A 21,169-nucleotide genomic window follows, 5' to 3' on the forward strand; every position below is an offset into this window, starting at 1 on the left:
AATGAAGAGAATCTTCAGGCAATCCCGTGGAGAGGGGCTGTCTGGCCTCACTGTCTGGAATATCCGGGTCAAGAAATGTGTACAGAAGGCATGCTTCACAAGCCCATGGCCACGAGGCACTTACAGTGAAGGGGAGCTCAGCAATATAAGCAAAGGACAACAGTAACAGTGTGGGAGGTGCTACCATCCAGGTGGGAATGGACAGCAGACGAGGACACAGGAAGAAGGGCCTGACTCTGGGTGTGCCACTTGGGAGGAAGGCTCAGCAGACCAGGTGACCTCAGAGCTCACCCAGGGGGACAGAGGAGCATGCCAGGAATGAAAGGAAGTGAGCAAGAAGGCCCAGCCAAGCAAAGAGCCTGCGCTCAGGACCAGCAATGCAAGAAGACACGCCTCGTCCAGCCGGGTAAGCAGATGCAGATGGCTGGCCTCAGGCAAGCGCAGGCCACCTCTCATGGTGAAGGACAGGGGTAGCTGCCCAGGGCTGGTAGATGCATTTCATCAGGCAGAGGAAGCTCCATCCTGTTTCTGATTTGCTGAGAGTTTTCATTCTAAATAGAAGCTGGGTTTTTATCAAACGCTTTTTCTGTCTCTTGAGATGGCATACATAGTTTTCCATTTTTAGTTTGCCAATATGCAGAATTACATTTGCAGGTTTTCTCATGTTAAGCTAACCTTGCATTCCCCAGATAAACCCCAATCAGTCAATATTTTACATAGGGTTAAATAGTAGATGCTCAATTTTTGCTTAAAATTTTTGCATCTGTGTTCAGGAGGGATATTGGTCTGTAGTGCTTTGGGTTTTACTCTTTGGGGATTTTTTCCCCCATAATCTCTTCGCCTGGTTTTGGTATCAGAGAAATGCTGACCTCACAGAATGACTTAAGAAGTATTCCTTCATTTTTAGGTTTCCTGAAGGAAGAGTCTACATAGATTTCATATTATTTCTCCCTTAAGTGTTTGGTAAGATGCATAAGTAAGCCATCTGGCCCCAAAATTTTCTCTATGGGAAGGCGTTTTTTTTCTTTTGTCTTTTTAAAAAGTTTTTTTTGGCTGGGCATGGTGGCTTACACCTGTAATCCCAGCACTTTGGGAGGCCGAGGCAGGCGGATCATGAGGTCAAGAGATCGAGACCATCCTGGCCAACATGGTGAAACCCCGTCTCTACAAAAAATATAAAAATTAGCTGGGCATGGTGGCGCACACCTGTAGTCCCAGCTACTTGGGAGGCTGAGACAGGAGAATCGCTTGAACCCGGGAGGCAGAGGTAGCAGTGAGCCAAGATCGCGCCACTGCACCACTCTAGCCTGGTGACAGAGCAAGACTCTGTCTCAAAAAAAAAAAAAAAAGTTTTTTTGTTTTTTTGTTTTTTTACTTTCTAATCTTCTTTTTTGTTGACTTTTTTATTTTATTATATTTTCCATTTCTATTTTCTTTCTGAGCCCTCATGATCTTATATGGGAAGGTTTTAACAAAACATTCTGTTTCCTAAGTGGCTATGTCTATTGTGGTTGTCTATATCTGTGTGTAAACACTGGTGTTTTGTGTCTTCTAAGGAATTTGTCACATCATCTCAGTTTTCACATTTATTAGCATAAACTTTTTATAATATATTCTTATCATTTTAATATCTATAAAATCTGTGTTATGCCAACTCTCTCATTTCTAATACTGTTAATTTGTGTCTTCTCTCTGATCAATCTGGCTGGAAGCTGATGAATTTCATTAACTGTTCTCCAAAAATAAGCTTTTGGTTGCTTTGTCTATGTTGGGTTTCTGTTTCCTATTTCATTGTTTTCCACTCTGATCTTTATTATTTCCTTTTCTACTGACTTGGGGTTTAATCTACTTTTTTTTTTTCTAATTTCTTAAAGTGAAGCACAACCCCTGGCTCCCACAGGAGCTGCCCATGAATGAAGCTACAGCTATTACACCTACCTGCTCAAATTTTAAGAGATAAGATGTTGACAAGGGGGAGCAGGAACCAACAGGCTCCCCAAAGCCAACCGTGCACAGAGCTTAAGGGAGGCCTGGCCCCGCCTCCTGGCAAACTAGTTTCGTTAGGATTTCAAAACTGCTTTCCAGCAAGCTATAAGCAGGTGTGGAGTGTTTACAGAGCAGTACTGCACATGGAGGGAAGCGGAATCTATTCAGAGCCAGAGAGCACACCACAATAAATGGCTGCAGCCGTGCATGCTGGTGTCAGCTCCCTGACTGTTCACAGTCGTTCCAGCCACTTGGAATGCTTTATCCTCCAGGTCTCAGCTGGCTCCCACATCTCTATGCAGCTCTGAAGGCTGTGCATAAGTTGGATGCCTTCAACAGGCAAAGCCATGGGTACCTCTAGTGCCATACGGCACACAGTCCAACTCAGGGAAAAGCCTCCTGTTGCCGGGCATTTCTGCAGCCCCAGTCCGTGATGTGGGCACCAAGTTTGGGCCCTTCTCAGAAGGGCTCTCAGTGGAGCCCCTGCCATGCTCTGGTTACGATGACATGTTTTAGGCACGTCATATCCAACTCAGAGGACAGCACTAAGTACCTGGCCAAAGGCCCACAGCTGATCTGGGTAAAGACCAGACTCCCAGCCACTCAGGGGACCCGACATCTACCTGTTCCAGAGGCCCTTACACCCCTGCCTAGTCCAGAGCTGCTCTTGTTGTTAACAACCAGCAGGACTGTGACTGACCTGGACTCACTGACCAAATCTCATTTTCCTCCTTACATACAAGAATGAAGTCCCAATGAATTATTTCCTGCCTTGGTCCAACCTTCTTTCTTTCCCCTGCCAGGCTCTTTTATCATTTAAGCCTCCCAACAACCCTATGAAGGAAGCATTGTCGTTCAATTTTACAGAGGGGGACGCTGAGAGTCAGAAAAGCTGGACTGTCTGTGCTGGCTTGCATAAATATTGTTTCTAAGATGCATCCAATTCACACAGTCCCTATTTTCAACCCTAGAAGATTCCTCCTGAGGCATGCAGGAAAGACAGTCATGAACGTGGACAGACACAGTCACTCTAGCTAAATGGAGGAAGGCATCTTTCTGGAAAACCTGAGAAACACATGTTATCTTTCCCACTTCTCGGGGTGCTCCCTAGGAGCAGCTTTCACTGAATTACTTGTTTCCATGACTACACCATTCCTCGGTGATAGTTTTATAGGTTTAGCACGATTCCAATTAAATCACATCATTCCTGCTTCGGGGAGAAGGGCTCTGTAACAAGCTCATGGTGCCAGATGCCCCTACAGCAATAGATGTCCCCACAGACAGCACTGTCAGCCACTTCACTTGCACAGCTCCCGCTCCGGTCCCCAGAGAGGCTCAGCCGTCCCGCAGAAGACAAACCTCGACAACCAGAAAATGCTGCATGATTGCACAGGTTTGAAATCCACCACACTCACTACTGATGGATCTCAGGCAAACCCAACTGCTCCCTCTTACCCAGGACGCACCCACGCTCCTTCCATGGGTGGCACAGCACCTTTACCTGGAAGGCCCTTCACGGACCTTTCCCATCAGATCCTGTCCTCCTTAAGGGTGGGACCACAGGATGAAGATTATTAGAAGAGACACAGAGGGCAGGCGCCGGGCACGGTGGCTCACGCCTGTAATCCCAGCACTTTGGGAGGCTGAGGCAGGTGGATTGCCTGAGCTCCAGAGTTCGGGACCAGCCCAGGCAACACAGTGAAACCCCATCTCTACTAAAATACAAAAAAAAATTAGCGGGTCCTGGTGGCGGACACCTGTAGTCCCAGCTACTTGGGAGGCTGAGGCAGGAGAATTGCTTGAACCCGGGAGGCAGAAGTTGCAGTGAGCCAAGATCACGCCACTGCTCTCCAGCCTGAGCGACAGAGCAAAACTCCATCTCCGAAAAAAAAAAAAAGGAAAAGACAAAGATTCATGCCCTGACTCCACCACCCATAGACGCGGCGAACTTGGGCAAGTCTTCCCTAAACTTCCGCTTCCCCACTCACCTCATAGCATATTTACAAGGATTGAGGAAACCTGGGAATGTCAAGCACCCAAACAGTCCCTGCCCGGCAGAGCCCAATCCATAAACGTCAGTTCTCTTCCTCTCAGTTCCCACGCTAAAGCCGGGAACTGAGGATCCCTGTATTCTAACCTGTATTCTAACCACTTTTTCTTGTTTTATTTACTTGTATCTTACCCACCAGCCCAGGAGTTCCATGAAGTCAAGACAGCCATGATGCACCCTTGTTTCCCCATCACACGGCACGCTGCTTAACACGATCCTCAGTGGACAAGGCTGAGTTACTGCCTTGTATGACAGCCCCCAACTCGAGGGCTCCTAAAAAGGAGGCCCCTGAAATCCATCATTGCGTCCCAACCCCGGGGCACCGTAACTGACTCACAACTGGAGCACAATATACGTTGTGCTTTAATTCAGCAAAGAGGCAGAGTGAGGGAGGGTCAGAAGGAAGCCTGAACCCAGCCTCTGCAGTCAGCGCTGCTAGGGGCTTAAGGGAGAGCGCCACATCTGGTCTGCTGCAAAATGGATGGAGCGATACAGCGATGGCCAGGCAAAACAAGGACATCCTCTGTGGCCTTGAGGAGGTCCTACTCGGGAGGAAGTCTGGAACGGCACAAGGAAGGTGGGAGGAAGACACGAAGCAGCACAGGGTTGAAAGTAAACTCTGTGAGGGACTGGAGTCTGAGGGTGAGAGCAGGCTGCACGATGAGAGGGTGCCGGTGGCAGTGGATGGCCTCTGGCAGGATCTAAGCATGAGGAGTAGCACCAGAAGGGGACACTAGTCAGGCTCCTTTCCCACGAAAGATTCTATAACCCCGCATCTGGACTTACAGCATAATACAAATAAATATACCCCCTACAGCTGTGTTAAAACAGTTTACAGACACATGTAAACACCTGCTCCCCAAAATTCCCGGGGCCTGCCTGTGCCAGTGAATCCCTACCGTAACAAGGAACACAGATCGTAAAAGGGCCCACACCAGTGAGCAAGCTAGTGTATTCAATGCCATGGCGAGCCAGGCACAGTGGCTCATGCCAGTAATCCCAGCACTTTGGGAGGCCAAGGCAGGCAGGTCACTTGAGGTCGGGAGTTTGAGACCAGCCTGGTCAACAATGGTGAAACCCCATCTCTACTAAAAACACAAAAATTAGCTGGGCATGGTGGTGCATGCCTGTAGTCCCAGCTACTGCAGAGGCTGAGGCACAAGAATCACTTGAACCCAGGAGGTGGAGGTTGCAGTGAGCCGAGATCGCGCCACTGCACCCCAGCCTGGGCAACAGAGCAAGACTCTGTCTCCAAAAAAAAAAAGTCATGGCGAAAGTCTAGAAGGAGTTCAAGTGCTCAGACAAAAGCATGCCAATAATCTATACAGAAAATCGCAGCTGGTCTCACAGCAAACGGCCAGCAGAGCTGCATGACGCCACCACGACACTCGAACCTCTCCACTAGTCCACCAGCATTTAGGAATAAACACCTAAGATGTTAGTAGGCCCAAAGGAACATCTTTCCAAATCAGCATTTTTCATTCTATCCCCAGCTCTGAAAGAATAACCAGAAGGTAAACAGGTCTGAGGGGTGGGATTTCCAGAATTGCTTAGTGGGAAGTTTGGCTAAACCTCTGCCCAAAAAGCAAAGATGCAAATGGACAAAGTCGTCAAGAACAACCATTTAAAGATGTTCAAACTGACCAAAGGCATACAACAAATTGAGAAGCATTTATTCATGACAATCTCGTTAATCTTGGTAAGAGCAAGGGAGACTGTGGCATTTTAGACAGGGGCTGGTTCCACTGCCCCTGCTACTCCCAACTCCTTGGCACACAAGTTCTACCTGGCCAGGAGAGACAAGCAGAAGACTCTGCTGCTCTGCTACCTGCTGGAAGAGGCTGACTTTATTTGGATCAGAGGGTGGAAAACACATGTCCAGGGGTGTTGTCAAAAATAACAGTGGGAGGCCAGGTGTGGTGGCTCACATCTGTAATCCCAGCACTTTGGGAGGCAGAGGTGGGTGGATCACTTGAGGTCAAGAGTTCGAGACCAGCCTGGTCAACATGGTGAAACCCCGTCTCTGCTAAAAATATAAAAATTAGCCGGGTGTGGTGGCGCACGCCTGTAATTCCAGCTACTCTGGAGGCTGAGGCAGGAAAATCGCTTGAACCCAGGAGGCAGAGGCTTCAGTGAGCCGAGATCGCACCACTGCACTCCAGCCTAGGTGACAGAACGAGACTCCCATCTCAAATTAAAAGAAAAAAAAAACTGGATTTTAGGAGGAAACAGTCAGGGAAGGTAACACTGCAGCTGGCCTAAAGTCACAAAACTAGTTGGAGAAATGATAAAACAGCAGACCCGCCAGAAATTCAACAGGAAGAGCCAGTAAATGAAAGAGCACAGAAGGCCTTGGTAAGACCCCAGTTACCCCAGTGAAACCGTTTCTATAAACTTTATACAATAAATCAGGGAAGAAAGGAAGGGGAGAAGGAAAAACAAAAAAGCCTGCAGCACACTCAGCGTTCATCACGAGGGCAGCCTGCCCGACCTGCTTCCTCAGCGTTGCCGGTGCCTGAATTGCCCCAGAATCACACAGACCTTGCTCCAAGACCCTAGTTCCCCTAACAGCTCCGTCGATAGCCACTTGAACATTACAAAACGTTGCGTTTTCCTTTTGAGATATTCTTTCCAGTCCTGCATACCAGTGTAACTACTGACATCTGCTGGCCTGAAGGACCCCACTTATGCCAGGTGTCTGAGGGACCTCATGGAGAGTTAATTCATCAAAGAATGCAGTTTCCACATCCTGATGTTTCATCCCCCTCACCACAACCAATGACCCCAGCTTTTCAGGTCCTTACCTTCCACGACCCCCTTATAACCCACAGCCCAGAATTCCTCAGGGAGATGGGTTTAAGGGTCTCCTCCCACCTCCTCGTGTGGCTTCCTACTGTCATTAAACTATTTCTTCGCTGCAAACCCTGCTGTCTCCATGTCATGGGTCTGCTACTATACACAGGGCAAACCAGCCTGTTGGTCCCACAACGCTGGAAACCTGGGCAGCTGTGCACATGCACAAGCCCTCACACGTTCAGGACAAACCAGAGAGGGCCCCCATGAGCCACTGACCCTGGCTCAATGTGAGGCCTTGTGAATTCAGACGAAAGAAACAGCCCTGCAGTTTGACAGCAATCCCCAAGGCACGTGCAGATCCATCGGGGAATGGTGGAAGGCCTGCTGAACTGAAGCATTTCAGCACAACCTCTAATCAGACACTGGCTGCCCACAAAGCTCCAGGGCACCTGGGGCACGCCCTGGGAATCCAGGCGAGCAGTAAAAACAGGAAGGAGAAAATCATCAACAAAGCAGAGACGTCACACACTGAGGAAAACAGACTCCACGAAGGTAAGTCAAGGCAAGTTGCAAAACTGATGGACAAACAAGAAGAACAGCAACGCGCAGCGCCAGGGGAGGGCGGCGGGGCTCAGCCTCCAACTTGCTACGATCCATTGCGAAAAAGATCCAGCTTTCCACAAAAAATTATGAGACATGCAAAGAAAGTCTGCCTCAAGCCCACCAGACAGCACCCTCCTGTACTTGGTAGCTCCGTGCATGTGCCGTGCAGTTGCACACTGGGGCCTCTGCTGCCTCTGCTGGGAAGCTTCTCCCACACCAGTCCCCTTGGCTAACCCAAGAGCCCAGCAACACAGTAACCAAGCTGCCGTGCAAACAGAAGCTCTCCAGGAATGGGGCACTCCCCGCTACCAACAACCCCCTTCTTTACTGCAGAGCCCAAAAGGGGAGAGGACTCTTCCCCTAAAACTAGCTCCTTCCAAGTTCGATCCACTGACATGACCTCCATCAACCAGAACTGGCCAATTCCTTCTTGCCATGACCTCATCAGATAGCACCCCATGCTCCTCCACCCCTCCTCTTGGTTGAGTGACAGCAGCTCCAATGCCTCAAAGTCCATTGCATCACTGACTCACAAGCATCTTGGCCAAGCGATTCTGATGTTCCTAAGCAGTCCCTGCCCTCTTAAATTTGGCATGAGGACTGTAAACAGCATCCCAAAGGCTGGTCCTGAACACAAGCGTGCCTGAAAGTGACATTGCCGCCTGCAGCCCAGTCACAGCTCTTAGGCCCTGCAGTCCTTCTGCTCTACACGCTGTCCCTGGGCCGGCTCAAACAGCCAGAGCTTCCCATGTGCTGAAGACTGAAAACCCCGGAGCACTTGTGTAGGCCTCTCCATGGAGCCAGCAGCCACCTCTGCTCATGCTGGCCCACAAGCCCGCGGCACGTAGCTTTGCACTGACATTCACTTGCTACCGGCATATCTGTCTTGGCTTCCTTGGTGCTTCCAAATCAACAATTGGGAAGGGTTGCCAAAAGATTAAGAAAAATGTACAGGGTAAACATCCGAACTGAGGTATGCAATAAATAAACTTTTCAAATGAATAGAGAAACGGCAGGAGAGAGTCTGCTTTAATCACCGCACACCTGGATTCAGCCCACGGAATCTCCGTGTTCCAAGGACATAAGAGTTTGCAACACCAAACAATGCACTCAAGCTTCACTGTGACGGCTTTCCAAAACATTGTCCAAGAACAAAGAATACCAAGAATCCAGCTTTCAAATACACATAGCCTTTCCTTTCTGAAAAGGACTCAGAGCTGTGCTTCAGAAACGGCTTTGCAGAAGCCCGAACGGCACGTGGCAGATGCCGTCTGCCATACCAACTCACCTTCACGTGGCTGTAGTCGCCTGCTTTGTTGCTCTCGGGTGGGTTCACAGGTTTGCCCTCCACTCGGGGCCGAACAACCTGCCGAAAAGGACTGGACAGGGGAAAGCCACTCACACTGATTCCATCTACAAAATAAGAACAAAAATCATAAGTAACACGTCAGCTTGGTTTTGGGGTTTGTTGTTGTTGTTGTTGTTTGGGACGGGTCTCGCTCTGTCGCACAAGCTGGAGTGCAGTGGTGCAATCTCTGCTCACTGCAACCTTTGCCTCCTGGGCTCTGGTGATCCTCCCACCTCAGCCTCCCTAGTACCTGGGACTAAAGGCGTGCGCCACCACACCTGGCTAATTTTTGTATTTTTGGTACAGGTGGGGTTTCACCATGTTGCCCAGGCTGGTTTTGTTTTTGTTTTTGTTTATGTAGGGGATTTTGTTCAAAAACTGTGACTGTAAGGAGCATGCCAGTTTCTGTCCTGACTATTCTATCTTGTATCAGTTACAACTGCCTGATGTGTCCTCCATAAGCACATATTCACATCTACTATGAGTAAAAGTCGACAGTGCATCACTCCTTAAAAAGGACAGCTCCTGACCACCTGGATGTGATGACCGAGGCCCCAGCCTTCCCTCTGCGTTTGGACCACGCAGAGCCCATCTCTCTCCTGAGCCTCTGCTGAGCCGCTCCTCGGGCTGGAATGAGTTCCCCTCCCTTCATGCAGCCAGCTCTCTCTTGCCCTTGACCTTAGTCTAAGTGCTACCTCCTCACCCAGCTTCAAGCAGCCACCACTCTCTGCCACAAGACCCTACTTAAACCTCCGAGGAGCCACACGCTGCCATCTGGTTTTTTTCTTACTTGTTAACAGTATCTATCGATGGATGGGTCTAACCCACGAATCATCTTTAAGTCCTCTCTGCATCTCATGACGCATGTCCAACCCAAAAGGAAAATCCTGCTAGCTCTGAGAGTATGTCTGGGGATGGCTTTCGTGGTTCGCACCAACTCAGAGTCACTGTAGTTTTCCTCCTGGCTCTTCTCCCCCGTTGCCTTCACTCCTTTCCCTAAGTCAACTCCCCACACAGCTCGCAGAGTCTCCTGAGGAAAGCGGGCTCACACCCTGCCCCTAGCACTCAAGAGGAAATGTCAAAGTCTGCACTGGTCTCCAAGGCCTCTGCATGATGCACCATTTAACAGAAGAGAAGACCTGGTGGAATGAATGAGATATTTGACTGCAGTTTTATACATTCTCAAGAACGTAAAGATACTGCCTCCTGAGGAGTTATCTTCAAGTAGCTGCAGCTCCCTAACAGAACCCAGCTGGCATGCGGGAGAAGTCTACCTATGAGTATGGCGAGTATCACAGACTTCCAGTGTAAACCAGGCCAAGAGAACAAACCACCAGAGGCAACTTGTGCAAGAAATCACATTCATACTGATTTTGACTTAAGATACATGAAACAGCAGAGACAAAAGAGCAAATGGTAGAAAGTGAGGTTGGTAAGATGTGGACTCACATTGGTATGACACTTCATGGTTTCTAAACTTGCCCTCGTTTTATTTATTCTTTCTTTTTAAGTTCCAGAGTACATGTGCAGGATGTGCAGGTTTATTCCATAGGTAAACGTGTGCCATGGTGGTTTGCTGCACCTATCAACCCATCACCCAGGTATTAAACCCAGCATGCATTACCTATTTTTCCTAATGCTCTCCCTCCCCTCACTCCACCCCACAACAGGCCCCAGCTTGTGTTGTTCCCCTCCCTGGGTCCATGTGTTCTCACTGTTCAGCTTCCACTTGTAAGACAGAACATGCGGTGTTTGGTTTTCTGCTCCTATGTTAGTTTGCTGAGGATAATGAAACTTGTCCCCATTTTAAAGAACAGCAATAAACAACCTGTTCGCAGTCATACTGGCAGTCACTGATCCTAGGCATCGTACCACACATGAATGGATGTTGAGTAAACTTGATTGGATGGATGGATGGGTAGACGGGTGGCAAGTCTGAAACTCACACTCGGTGCTTTTGATTCTAAGCCTAGGATCCTTTTCACTTTAACACAGTTGTTGGGAAAGAAAATTTCAGTGGCTGCGTATCTCAAACGAACCCATCTAAGTAACTTCTTATTAAGAAATTAAAGCTTCTTGTGATAAGATGAAGAGTATTTACTTTTAATTGACACAAAATGTATATTTCCAAATTCACAATAACTTAGGCCCATGGCCCTATGCCTAATATCTCTTTGCAAAAATATGCAATTAACCAAGCATAATAGAAACAGTTCATAATTTAAAAAAAAAAAACAAAAACACTTCTCTTAAGCATCATTTGCTAAGGTATGTCCCCTTAAGTAGTTCAATTTTCAGGAGGACAAACAATATTCAACTGGGTAAAGAAGAATTAAGCAATTTTCTATTTAGAGGCTTCAAATCTTCAAAAGCTAAATTATCTTACGTTAAAAAATAGTCTACTTGAAAAGTCCATGACACCTTATGCCCAAAATAGCACATGAAGGAACCAGACATTGTGCATCTACAATAAGAAAAATGACAAACTGATCTGTTTCTGTTGGTGGTGCCTATGGAAGACACGTATGAAGACTGTGATCAAGCACTTAAGAGCAGGGTCCTCTCTGCACTTAGAAGAAAATGGAGGTGCCCAACTGGCCCCTCTTCAAGCACTGCATGTGGGCAGCAAAGGTCCACCTGATGTCCCACAAGCAGCTCAGGCTGAATAGGCATGAAACGAACTTCAGAAGATTCTACTCCTCATAACAAGCTAGACAACTCAGACCAGCTCAGCCACTGAGAACAGCTAGAAAACATGGACAAAGTAGTCTTAAAATCCATGCAAGCATCAGAGAGCTAACAAGAACTACAGGGCTACTGTCTAGCAGAGGGGGAAAGACAGAGACATGAGCCTGACAAACATCCCCTAGAGGTGCCTGCAGATTTCAGAAGAGTTCACCAAGAGAATCTGAGCAGAATCTGAGCAGAACCTTTGACATATTCAAAGGACTCAATGTGAAAAACAGTGGTGTTCAGTGTTCCCCATGGAGAGTGGATAGCAAATCTGGGAAGCTTCAGGTAGGGCCACAAAGCGAAGGGTAGACTGTAAATAAAGCAGCCCTCACTGGGCCTAAGGCCCAGCTTTGAACCATGTCAGTCCCTGCAACTGGTAGGCCATTTTTCTACCAGAATTTATTCCTTGTCACTCCTTGTTCTACCCCCATTTTTTTTTACCTTTATGCATTGGTAATTCTCTTCCCTCTGACACTCTGATATCCTAATATCCCCCAATTTTTGGTCTCAGTTCAAATGCTACCTCTTCCATAATGCCTCCCCTAGCTGTCCTAATGGAAAACAAGTACGTCTTCCTCAGAGTTCCAGCATCTTCTATGTCCTGAGACCTGTGCCTACCTCCTGCTGATCTGTATACAGGCAGAGAGCCTGGTAGGAGATCAGAGGGGTCGGGGCTGAGGTGCGGCTCCCCTTCTACCTGGCTGAATGAACTTCATCAAGTCAAATAACCTTCTACAAGCTTTAAATCCATCATCCCCTAAATGGGAATAATTAGAACACATATACTGTGAGGTTATACAGAAGAATAAACGAATTATTGCATAGGAAGGATTTATCACAACGTCTGGTACGGGGCAAGCATTCAGTAAAAAGAGCTGTTCTTATTCCTACTGCAGCAAATTATGCACGTCTTACATTCCTTCATGACTACAAACTCCTTGAAGACTGAATTCTTGTCAGATTCACCATTATGCCCCTCATAGTAGCTGATGCAGGCTCTAACAAATTGTAAGCCCTCAGTAAATAGTAACTAAATGAATGAATAAATTACAGGGTCAAATCCAGTATTTAGTTGACATGCACACAGTTTACACACACACGCTCAATAAAAATTCCATCATCCCAAAGTCACATTCAACAACCAACTCCCGGTTAACTGAAATTTCATCAGGTAGATATGTGCAAAGACTTATTTGTAAAGACTCAATCAAAAGCTGTTAAGTTTGAATGAGTTTATTTTCTCTCTTTTTTCTCATTTCTCTCAGCACCATGGACACAATTTATAAAACCTCTCCACGACACCACGATGCCTGCTGTGAAGGGTACTAGTGTTATGAACAGAGCCATTTGCAAAACATAAACTCCACATTTTTTTAGCATCTTACCCCAGGAACTAGGTCAAGCGGACCTCTAAGCAAGCATGGTATGAAAGACCACTCAATGTGACTTCACCCAATAAGTCGTCCTCTGTTGAGTGAAGCCCAGGTGCCCAAAGGAGTATTTTTGCCATCTCATCTCTGTGTGTGTCTGTGTGTCTCTCTGTATCTCCACCCCTCTCTCTGACATATACACAGGGCCCGTAATACAGCTTGGCCAGCTCCTCCTGAGGGAAGGCTCCCATCCTTCACAAATTACACCAACGCTTTTATCTCCTGAAGGACCCAGATTCTTTTTGTTTGTTTGTTTTTGCCTTGGAAATACCAATCCTATTTTACACTTATAACAATAGTAAATTCTTCATTTCTGGAAATGGTCAGATGTTTCGGCCTGTAGAGGAAAGTAGAGTGAACATCTGGCTTTTGTCTGCCCAGCATTTCTCGTTTCTTTGGGGAGCAGCTCCTTCTTCATCCCATGTGGTTCTGGTGGGATCAAGGTTGGCCTTGATCCCGCCATGGCCAGAGATGAAAACATCCCATCAACAGTGTGTATCCAGAGGACAAACAGAAGGTACAAGAAGGGACATGAAAAGCCCTCCTTTGAGATTTTATTTACAAATTCTAGGAAGAAAAGACTCCGGTTTGTCTTCCTCTGAATCACGTTATAAAGATCCAGCTATGGGCCAGTGTGGTGGCTCACGCCTGTAATCTCAGTACTTTAGGAGGCTGAGGTGGGCAGATCACTTCAGCTCAGGAGTTTAAGACCAGCCTGGGCAACATGGTGAAACCCCATCTCTACTAAAAATACAAAAAACAGCTGGGCGTGGTGGTGCATGCCTATAGTCCCAGCTACTGGGGAGGCTAAGACAGGAGAACTGGTTGAACCTGAGAGGCAGAGGTTGCAGTAAGCTGAGATCACACCACTGCACTCCAGCCTGGGTGACAGGGAGAGACTCTGTCTCAAAAAAAAAAAAAAAAAGAAAAAGGAAAAAAAAAAGAAAAAGATCCAGGTATGGGGCCTGCCTGCAACCCTCCTTCCACAACACATTGAGATACCCTGGGCAACACACAACTCTATGAACCTTAGTTTTCTTGGCTCTAAAACAGGAACCAACTAAAAAACTCAATGAGATTTGATGTAAAAGTACTTCATAAAAACACAAATCAGCAATGTTTTGGAACTAGGAGGCTGTGGGATATGAGCACTTTGCAAAAAAAAAAAGAAAAAAGTCTTAAAATTCCATCTGAAATTTGCCTCCTTTTTGGACACAGACCTCAAAATCTCCAAGAAACCCCCAAAACCTGTCATCCTCAAGCTCAAAAAAATACTAAGAAAGCCACTCCATGGATTCTTTATAGACTACAGAAGTCTGTTCTCAAATCCAACTGAAGATACAAAACACAAGAAGCATATAAATTACAAATGGGGACAGGTAGGAGGCAGAAGCCAGCCTTCGGAAAACTGAAGCTGAGCCCTTCGCCCATACAGGAACAGAGCTGGAGAGAAGGGGGCAGCTGCAGAGGGATGGCGAGAGATGAGATGGAATAAGATGTCGTGAGCAGGGAAGCAAATCACTGGGCGCGCCTGGGAAGGATCTCTCTCCAGCTGGGGTGGGGTGGAGGGGAGAAAATTATGTTCAATCATTTAGCCAATTTTTCTGCCAACACAGGCTATCACAAATAGAACAGAGAACAGATTGGGATGACAATTAATAGGAAGACACGACAAAAAAAGTTACAAACAGATGAAGGCGGCCTAGTAGGAGGACTAAAGAGTTTAGTGGATTTATCAGGACAGAGGGTATTTAAGAATGGTATGAGTCTGGTAGATCATCATGAATAAAACTGAGCTTTCAGAGAGAATTTCATACTTACCATTTATAGTGCTCAACTTTTCTATTAAGAGCAACTCTGTGGGAAATTCAGAAAGACAATTTTGTATGCTAAAATAATACTTCTCTCTAGAATTCAGCCATATCCCAACCATGATGACAACTGGGGAAAATGACAGCTGAAAGCAGGATTTGCGCAGCGGAAAGAAAAAGCAGAGGCACAATAAAAACAGCTCTTCTAGGAAGGGGTGAGGGCCAAGGGCCACGTCCGTGGCCTGGCACCAGGCGCTCAGTGCACACCATCCAACTCTTCACACCCTGCAAAGTCAGGCATTCTCTTGCCAATTCTACAGATGAAGAAGCTGAGGCTCTGAGAAGGTAAGTACCTTGCTCAATATCACACAGCTCATCAGAAGCACAGCCAGAACTAGGCCTCATGACAACTGGATTGGTCACTACCCAGCAAAACTGACCCAAGGAATACATTTCAGTCCCCACACTGAGCTTCCAGAAAAGCTCACCAGCCAAGGTTGTTCTGTAGCACATCACTGGGTCAAAACTGTACACCATGCGTTCCACTAAACCAAACACAAGGACCCTTGCAGGGGCTTAGCATCTATCTCCAGTGGTGGGATCTATGCAGGGATGTGTCCATTTTGGTACACTTTCAAAAGAGACACTAATGCATAAGGTTGAATACATTTTACTCTCTTGTGAGAGGCACCAAAAATAAACTAGAATAAAATACATTAACAAAGGCAACAGGAGGCAACAATCGCTCAGTGGGAGTTTGTCAGGGTATGCTGTTCCAGGTAGAATATATTTTAAAGATGCTTTCTCATTTAGTCATAAAATCTACAGGTGCCAAAAAAGCCCATCTGGTTATCATAAAATATCCTCAAGAAAACCAAAGCAGTAGAAGCAGTTGGCTAAGAAATTAGCCAATACTCATCCTTAATTTCCATAAAGAAAGCAGCATGCTCGTTCATTCAGAAACTTTGGAATATGCTTAGGAAAGAAAAAATAATCATACAGGAATAGTGGCCTTCACATACTATTCAAATGGCAACAGTCCACATTCCCCATGGGAAGCCTCACTTTGAGACTGGTCTTCCTTCTGTTGGATGCTCCCTGCAGTGGGACCAGACGTAAAGTCCTCTGCCCTCACTGACATCAGAAGCCTCCATGTACAGGAGGCTGTAACTACCAGCTGAACACGTGAAATGTTCTGGGTGGTTCCCAACTTGTTCTAAACTTAGACTGTGGTGACAATTGCACAACCCTGTGAATACACTAAAAGTGACTGAATTGTGCCTCACGTGAATTCTATCACAACAAATTTTTTTTAAAAACTAAAAGGGTAGTACAACTGTGTTATAGTACAACACACTTTGAGGGTAGGGGGGAAGATAAAGAGAAAAGAGAGATTATATCCAAATGAATAACAATTAGACCAGAAGCTAACCTCCCAGCAGCAAGGGAAGTCATAAGAATTCATCTTCAAAATATTAAAGAAAATTCATCTGCTACACTAGACTTACGTATATGCAGAACTTTTTTTTAAGAATGATGGTGACAAACACATTTTTTGGCTAAAAACTAAGAGAACCTACCACCAACACGTTCTCGCTAGGGACTTCTAAATATTATACTTCAGGTACATAGAAAATAATTTCAGAAGGAAGGTCAAAGATGTAGAAAAGAATGGGAAACACAGAAAGCAGCAGGCAAGCAGATACATCGAACATTGTGCTTTAGTCAATTCCGTATGTTTTCTTTTTCTTTTTTCTTTTTTCTTTTTTTTTTTGAGACACAATCTCTCTGTCGCCCAGGCTGGAGTGCAGTGGTGCGATCTCGGCTCACTGCAATCTCCACCTCCCGGGTTCAAGCAATTCTCTGCCTCAGCCTCCCGAGTAGCTAGGATTATGGGCACCTGCCACCAAGCCTGGCTAATTTTTTTTTTGTATTTTTAGTAGAGATGGGGTTTCTCCATCTTGGCCAGGCTGGTCTTGAACTCCTGACCGACCTCGTGATCCACCCACCTCGGCCTCCCAAGGTGCTGGAATTATAGGTGTGAGCCACCGCGCCCGGCCTCTTTTTTCTTTTTTGAGACAGAGTCTTACTCTGTCGCTGAGGCTGGAGTGTAGTGGTGCGATCTCGGCTCACTGCAACCACTGCTTCCCAGGTTCATGCCTGGGCCTCCCAAGTGGCTGAGATTACAGGCGCATGCCACCACACCCAGCTAATTTTTGCATTTTTAGTAGAAATGGGGTTTCACCATGTTGGCCACGCTGGTCTCAAACTCCTGGCCTCAAGTGATCCACCAGCCTTGGCCTCCCAAAGTGCTGGGGTTACAGGTGTGAGCCACCACACCTGGCCTCCATATGTTTTCAATGTACCAAATATTCCCTTGGCCTCTAAAACGTACAAAGCAACATCACATAGGCAGAAAAGGTCCTTTAAAGTTGCAGCCCTAAAATCTGAGAGTGAGATTTCCTTCTAGGGTCCCAGATAACTCCACATGGCAGTGCACACAGACAGACACTTCCTCCCAGTCATTTCACAGGGAGTCCAGACTGTCACCTGCCAGGGGAAATGTAAACATTCACACAGCAGCAAGGCCATCTCACAACAGGCACAAGCATATAACATGCCCCAAGAGCCAACGTCCAACCAAGACTGCATGTGGCACCTGCTGGTAAGAATGATCTCCTTTGCTGGACAAAGACACTGGCCACACAGAAAACCAACTACGAAGCACTTTTAAAGCACTGGACAGTCCTGTTAGCAGAAGGATATTATTGCATTTTCTTCCCTTCTAAAGATGGTTAAGAGAAAAAGAAGTAGGGCTGGGCACGGTGGCTCATGCCTGTAATCCCAGCACTTTGGGAGGCCAAGGCAGGTGGATCACCGGAGGTCAGGAGTTCAAGACCAGCCTGACCAACATGGTGAAACCCTGTCTCTACTAAAAATACAAAAAAAATTAGCTGGGCGTGGTGGCAGACGCCTGTAGTCCCAGCCACTCAGGAGGCTGAGGCAGGAGAATGATGTGAACCTGGGAGGCAGAGCTTGCAGTGAGCCAAGATCGGGCCACTGCACTCCAGCCTGGACGACAGAGTGAGACTCCATCTCAAAAAAAAAAAATTAGCCAGGCATGGTTGACACACGCCTTGTAATCCCAGCTACTCGGGAGGCTGAGGCAGGAGAATTGCTTGAACCTGAGAGGTGGAGGTTGCAGTGAGCTGAGATCACGCCACTGTGCACTCCAGCCTGGGCAACAAGAGCAAAACTCCATCTCAAAAAAAAAGAAAAAAAAGTGGATGAAACTGAAGCAGGTGAGGACTCAGCCACAGGTAAGGAAGGCATTTGTGAGCACTGGGGATCGGTCCTGGAAGGGAGGCCCTCTTCTGCGGAAATCATCAAGAGAAGTGGAAACTGGCTGGGGCTTTTAGGACCCCTTTTAGGGGGTCCCTCTGACTGACACAGGAAGTCAGACTTGGATCTGGGCGCTTACAACAGTGACCTGCACTGACATCTTTACTAGACCATAGAGTGCTGGGGGCAGGAAGCCTGCATTTAAAGTCTGTATCCAAATAGTTTGCCACAGTGCCTAGCACATAGTAGCTATGGAGAAAGATATTTGCTGGGTGAATGAATGAGCTAATGTCATTTCCTAGTTCCTCTGTGATAAGAAATGCCTCGCAGCCTCAGGTGCTGCCCGGCACACGGGAAGCCCAGGACACGCCTCCGAGGCCAGCATTTCCAAGAACAGTGATGCACGGACACTTCCTGAAGTTGTGTCATGTGGCAGCCAAGAACTGTATGCCTGCACTGAAAAGCACCTAATAAAGACATGAATGAATGACTTTGTGAATTAATGACTTCATGAATGAATAAGTAAATGACCATCTTCCAGCAAAAAGAGAGAAAAGCAGTTTATTGCTAGGCTTTCAAATCCAAAGATTATTTTTAAAAACTGCTAGTAAATCACTGCCTTTTCTTTTTTTTTTTTTTTTTTTTTTTTTTTTGAGATGGAGTCTTGCTCTGTCGCCCAGGCTGGATTACGGTGGTGCCATCTCGGCTCACTGCAATCTCCGCCTCCTGGGTTCAAGCAATTCTCCTGCCTCAGCCTCCCAAGTAGCTGAGATTACAGGTGTGGCACCACCACACACAGCTAATTTTTTTTTTTTTTTTGTATTTTTCGTAGAGGCCCCTCTCTCTCCTCCAGCACACACACAAATGTTAAGTCCCTGGAACTGACTTTGCTCTTTTCTGCCACAGGGTTTTTACACGCACATAAAACAACATTGTCCTACCCTACCCTTTTCACCTATTTAAGTCCTGCCCCTTCTGTAAATCTTACCTCAGTAATTATTCCCACAGAAAAGTCTTCCCAGCCCTTTAAATTAAGTCAAACCCTGATTATATACTCACAACACCACATATTCTGTACCTAGCATTTAGCAGTTAGTAGAGACAGGGTTTTGACACATTGACCAGGCTGGTCTCGAACTCCTGACCTCAGGTGATCCACCTGTCTTGGCCTCCTAAAGTGCTGGGATTACAGGCATGAGCCACCGTGCCCAGCCTGTTTTTTTTAAAAAAACATCTTAAAATACAGATGGGTCTTGCTATGTTGCCCAGGCTGGTCTCAAATTCCTAGGCTCAAGCTCAAACTCCTAGGCTCAAACGATCCTCCCACCTTGGCCTCCCAAAGTGCTGGGATTACTGGTGTGAGCCACTGCACCTGGCCATAAATCACTTCTCTGTAGTATAAGAATGTCAGAATGGATTGCTTTAAAGAGTAATGAGTTCCTTGTCACTAGAACTGGCCAAGCAGAAGGCAGGTAACTTCTTGGCCAAGATCTTGGGGAGCAAGTGGAGGGAGGAGGAACTGGGGGAACCTGGCTTCCTCACAAGGTAGTATGAACTGCTTTTGTCCTTTTCTCTCTCTATTACCCTAGCCCAGAGCAGAGTCGCTGGATGAAGTCCCAAAGGATAAGAGACATGCAGGTCTGGGTTCAAGTCCTAAAGGTGTTCTCTTCACTTGCCCAGAAGCAATTTGCTGAAAGGAGCACTAGACATGGAGTCGAAGCCCCAGCCCCTCTAACCTGAGGAAAGACATTCAACGTCACTGCGCATGAACAGTGACAATCTCAACAGCACGGAGGTTCCAATCCTCTTATGCCTCCACCCCAGGTTTTGTGTCTTTTGTAACTTGTTTATATGTGTTACTCCATTTCTACTTGAAGAGAAACACAAATAAATGAACATCAATTCTCCAAAGAAAGCCACAGAAATAGCTCAATTAACATACGTTATTTTAGGATAAAAATCAGGGAAACAAAACCAGAACACTGTCAGTTTGAGATTAAAGTAGAAGGCCTATTTCATAGGATAATAAAGGAAGAATGGTGGTTTCCCAAGCCAAAGCGTGACATGTGCTTGTTCTCCTTTTAGAAACTAGAAATTCAAAGTATAATCTGAGTGTTTCGTGTGTTCTTCACAGTTGTACCAAAGCACTGCGCATCCCTAAAAGACAGGCAAAGCCATTATCTCTTCATTAAACAGTCAGCCGAATCAAAGAAATCACAGAGCTGACAGTTTCAAGGTAGAGCATTGATTTTTAAAAGTCTCCAAAGTAAAGGCTCACCCCATCATCCCTCAAAATGTTTCTTCTGCACAAATTAGTTTTAACTCCTATGGCCTAAGTTTCTTAAGGACTTTTTTTTTTTTTTTTGAGATGGAGTCTCACTCTGTCACCCAGGCTGGAGGGCAGTGGCGCAATCTCAGCTCACTGCAACCTCTGCCCTCCGAGTTCAAGCAATTCTCCTGCCTCAGCCTCCCGAGTAGCTGGGATTACAGGCCTCCACCACCGCGCCCAGCTAATTTTTTGTGGTTTTAGTAGAGATGGGGTTTCACCATCTTGGCCAGGCTGCTCTTGAACTCCTGACCTCGTGATCCACCCGCCTCGGCCTCTCAAAGTACTGGGATTACAGGTGTGAGCCACCGTGCCCAGCCTCAAGGACTAACTTCATAAAGGCTTCTTTCTCCCCTCCCTCCCTTCCTCTCTCTCTCACACACACACTTCCTCTCTCTCTCGCTCTCTCTCCCTCCCTCCCTCTCTCCCCACCACACACACACACACACACACACACACACACACACACACAAACACACCCTCTCTCTCCCCTACCACACACACAAGTGTTAAGTCCCTGGAACTGGCTTTGCTCTTTTCTGCCACAGAGTTTTTACACACACATTAAAAAAAAAAAAAAAATTTTCCTACCCTACCCTTTTCACCTATTTAAGTCCTGCCCCTTCTGTAAATCTTACCTCAGTAATTATTCCCAGAGAAAGCCTTCCCAGCCCTTCAAATTAAGTCGAACCCTGATTATATACTCACAGCATCACATATTCTGTACCTAGCATTTAGCAGTTA

The 21,169-nt window shown here is 46.6% G+C and overlaps 1 protein-coding gene across 3 annotated transcripts in view; it reads right to left on the reverse strand.

Moving 5' to 3' along the window:
• The window catches only part of TRAPPC9 (trafficking protein particle complex subunit 9), a 730,192-nt gene that overhangs the window by 477,426 nt on the left and 231,597 nt on the right, over positions 1-21,169 (reverse strand). For all 3 annotated transcript variants that reach the window (XM_019032441.4, XM_004047569.5, XM_055349566.2), the window contains one exon: positions 8,724-8,848. In XM_019032441.4, the coding sequence (XP_018887986.2) occupies positions 8,724-8,848 (125 nt within the window). The remainder of the gene's footprint in view (positions 1-8,723; positions 8,849-21,169) is intronic.

This window comes from Gorilla gorilla, chromosome 7 (genome assembly GCF_029281585.2).
Source record: "Gorilla gorilla gorilla isolate KB3781 chromosome 7, NHGRI_mGorGor1-v2.1_pri, whole genome shotgun sequence".
Taxonomy (NCBI): Eukaryota; Metazoa; Chordata; class Mammalia; order Primates; family Hominidae; genus Gorilla; species Gorilla gorilla.